Source organism: Oryzias melastigma, linkage group LG16 (genome assembly GCF_002922805.2).
Source record: "Oryzias melastigma strain HK-1 linkage group LG16, ASM292280v2, whole genome shotgun sequence".
Taxonomy (NCBI): Eukaryota; Metazoa; Chordata; class Actinopteri; order Beloniformes; family Adrianichthyidae; genus Oryzias; species Oryzias melastigma.
This window is the reverse complement of record NC_050527.1, coordinates 17,870,878-17,874,258: the sequence shown is the minus strand read 5'-3', so window position 1 is coordinate 17,874,258 and position 3,381 is coordinate 17,870,878. Positions and strand designations below refer to the sequence as shown.

At 52.7% G+C, this 3,381-nt stretch overlaps 1 protein-coding gene across 1 annotated transcript in view; it reads right to left on the bottom strand.

Moving 5' to 3' along the window:
- Positions 1–386: 386 nt before the first annotated feature.
- LOC112143833 (docking protein 3) overlaps positions 387–3,381 on the bottom strand; it is a 5,256-nt gene continuing 2,261 nt past the window's right edge. The window contains exons 3-7 of the mRNA XM_024268042.2: positions 2,645–2,781; positions 2,471–2,581; positions 2,327–2,396; positions 1,848–2,020; positions 387–1,776 (exon numbers count right to left, since the gene is read on the bottom strand). Coding sequence (XP_024123810.1) covers positions 970–1,776; positions 1,848–2,020; positions 2,327–2,396; positions 2,471–2,581; positions 2,645–2,781 — 1,298 coding nt within the window. The 3' untranslated portion in view covers positions 387–969. The remainder of the gene's footprint in view (positions 1,777–1,847; positions 2,021–2,326; positions 2,397–2,470; positions 2,582–2,644; positions 2,782–3,381) is intronic.

The window sequence follows — 3,381 nt, the reverse complement described above, 5'->3', positions numbered from 1 at the left end:
GAACAACCCCCCCCCCCCGACCGGGCCGCGGAATAACTCCACACTGGCTGACCGGTCCACAGCCCCAAAAAGGTTGGGGGCCACTGGATTAGAAGACAAGAACTGAAAGGCAGTAGTTATAAAAGTTTATTTAGTTATGGAAAATATCTAAAGGGGAAAGATGTGATGTATGGTGTTTCTGTCTTCCAACCACTAGGGGGAGTTAGTTACTGTTTTTATAAAGGTCCAACATCATTACAGATTTCTTAGACAAAATGACTTCCTTCTTAGAGGCATAAAACCGGAAGTGGGAACAAACATTAAGAGAGAAACTGGAAAATACAGCCAAAGTGAGTTTTGGCTCCACCCGGTGGACAAAATCTTAATTACACCACAAAAAGAAGAGAAAAGACAAACAATTGGGAAAGGTTTTTAAGAGTTTTAATGCATATTTTTAAACGTATATGAACCGTTTTCTTTGGTAAAAACGATAAATGAGGAATAAAACTAGATCAATCTGATGTTTTAAACCGCACTGGTTTCGATGTTTTTTTAAACAAGAACCAAACGAAAAGTTAATTAAAAATGTAACAAAAACAATTGTTCAAGAAGAGCAGAAAACAGTTTGAAACTTTTCTAGTTCGGCTCATTTATACAGTCGTGGAAATAAAAAACAAAATCAAACCCAGACGTTTAAATAACCCCATTTATGATCCAAATCTCCTGTAGGATTCATCGATCTGCACCACAAACGGGCCGACTCAGCAGGAAAAACCTCTTCAGGTTTGATCAGGTAGTCGGACCTCAGCAGGAAATCCTCTCAGGTCATCCTAAGGTCATTGGAAGGTCATGCTGAGGTCACGCTGAAGGAGCAGAAGTGGTTAATGTGTCAGCCGTAGAAGAACTTTGGGTTCTGGAGACTTCAGTCAGAGAAGCAGAGAACTTTGGGCGGAACCAGAACCAGGAGGAGGTTCCTTCTGACCTTCACGGTCAGATGATGCCCAGGTTTTCGTAGATGACATCATCCGGGGGCTCCTCTCCTCTGGTCAGACGGGTGGGGGGAGGGGTGGCGCCGGTTCTGTTCTCGCTCTCGGGGGGCGGTCCTTTGTGCGGTTTACAGACTTTGGCATAGAGCTGGGCAAACGGGTCGGGTTTGTTTTCAGTTCTGTCAGGTTCTGGCTCCGCCCCCGCTGTGGGCTCGGCGTAGACGGGCTCTTCGGGTCTTTCCGTTTCCGGGTCGCCGCTCTGCTGGTTCTGATGGGGGCTGACCCGGTCCAGTACCTCAGAATAAACCGAATCCCGCTGGTCCGTCTGTGGGGGGGGGCTGTCGGCGGCGCCCGGGGGTTTCAGAGGAAGGACGCGGGCGGGGTCGATGTACAGCGCCTTGGTTGGGGGGGGCTTCATGGTGGGCGGGGCACACTCAGCCGGATCCGCATAAATCCCATCTGACTGGTGGACTGCGGCTCTCCTGGAGGGCGGGGTCTGTGTTGGCAGCAGTGGGAGGGGCATAAGGGTTATGGGCGCAGGCGTGGCGTCCGGTTGACCCCCCCGGTCTTCCTGAGCGTGTGGCCCCTCCTCCAGGGACGGGGACTTCCTGCCCTGGATCTTCAGCTTGGTCTCCAGAGCTGCAGCCATGCTGGGGGTTTTGGGGAGGGGGGAGCGGGGGGCCGAGGGCGGGGCCCTCTGCTTGATGCTGCTCTGAATCAGAGAGAAGATCCGGTCGACCTGAGAGCTCTCGAAGCTGAAGATCCCGGGACCAGAACTGCAGCGCCGACCCGCTTCGATGGTCAGGACCGACTGGGGGGGAGGGGCAGGGGTGAGGTCATGCTGTCAATCAGAAGTCTGCATGGGGGGGTCAGTCAGAGTACCTGATGGCTCCCGTATCTCCTCAGCTGCTCGTACGGCCACTCTCCCACCACAATCTTCTTCTGGGCTTCTCTGAGCAGCAGCGAGGCTCCGCCCACCTCCAGCCAGAAGGGGCCCTCCAGGCCGCAGCGAGTCGCAGCCTCCGTCTTCTGGACCACCACCCAGAACCGCGGTGCTGGGGGGGCAGGGAAACATCAGCATGACCCCAAACAGCAGCCCAGGTGAGTCCAGGCGGGGATTTGAATAAAACTTTATTGATCTCAGGCGGAAAACAGCAGCAAAGCGGGAGATATGTCTGCTTATATTGGGGGGGGGGGGGACAGTAGGCTTTTGTAGCTGATCAACCAAAACAGAAAAGTCTGTTCCAGCTCCCAACCCCCCCTGTTAGAGAAACTTCTGTTCAAAATATGCAGCGATTAATATTTTAATGATTTTTAATGAGGGTTTCCATGGCAACAGAGGGGGGCTGGAGAAGCCGTACCTTCGTCTGCAGAGGCGTAGATCTGGTTCTCCTCCATGCGAGCTGGAGCGTTTGCAGAACTGTTTCCTGTCTGAGACCAGCAGAGCAGGAAGTGAGCGGGACGACGTCCAGAGGAAGTGCATTGTGGGATGTTTGCCCTCTGACCTTGAAGCTGCTGAGACACAGTTTGTCCACCCAGTCCACGCAGTCGTCTTTGAGGGCGGCGAACACCAGCGTTCGGTCCTGGCTCTCAACGCAGAACGCCGACATGTTCTCCTGTGAGGGGGAGGAGCTTAGCGCAGATCTCAGGGCGGGTCGCTGGCGGGGGGGGGCACTCACCATGGGACAGGCCTCCGCGTTTGGGGGCAGTCTGAGGACGCTGAGCACCTCCGACAGTCGCACCACCTTTACCTTCCTGTCCAGGTGGGGGTGGTGCCTCCTGACCCCGCCGCTGAGATCACCTGCTGCCCCGCCCCCTGGAGAGCAAGGAAACATCAGGTCGAAGGTCAGTGAGCTGAGTGGGTGCAGGTGTTGAGAACTGAATCTCAGGAGGGGCAGTCATGGGCATAGGCGGCCGCCTAGGGCGCCACATGCTGGAGGGGGCACCAAATTGCGATGATTTTTGTTTTTTTTCTGAAACAGTTTGACGCACCACTTATTTCATGTAAAATAAATGTATAAACATAAATAAAATCACTCAAATGTTTGATGTTTGCTCGACATCGGCCCACATAAAGGATGCAGCCGTCCACTCCCAGCAGGTCCCTCGGATCATGTGACCAGGGCCTGCTGGTTGTTATAAGAACTCTTTGCAGCAGTGGCTCCATCTCTCTGGAACTCCTCCTCTCAGCCTCAGATCTGTAGACTCAGAGTTTTATTTAAAAAGCAGCTAAAGAATCGTTTCTCTAAAACGGCTTTTTATATTATGTTTTACTGTGAAGCACTTTGATTATCTTGAAAGGTGCTCTATAAATAAAGATTATTGTTATTATCACCTGTGGCTCTGGAGCCGCAGGTTGCAGACACCTGGTCTAGGGCGCCATGCAGCCTAGTTGTGTTCACCTGAGATCACGTGA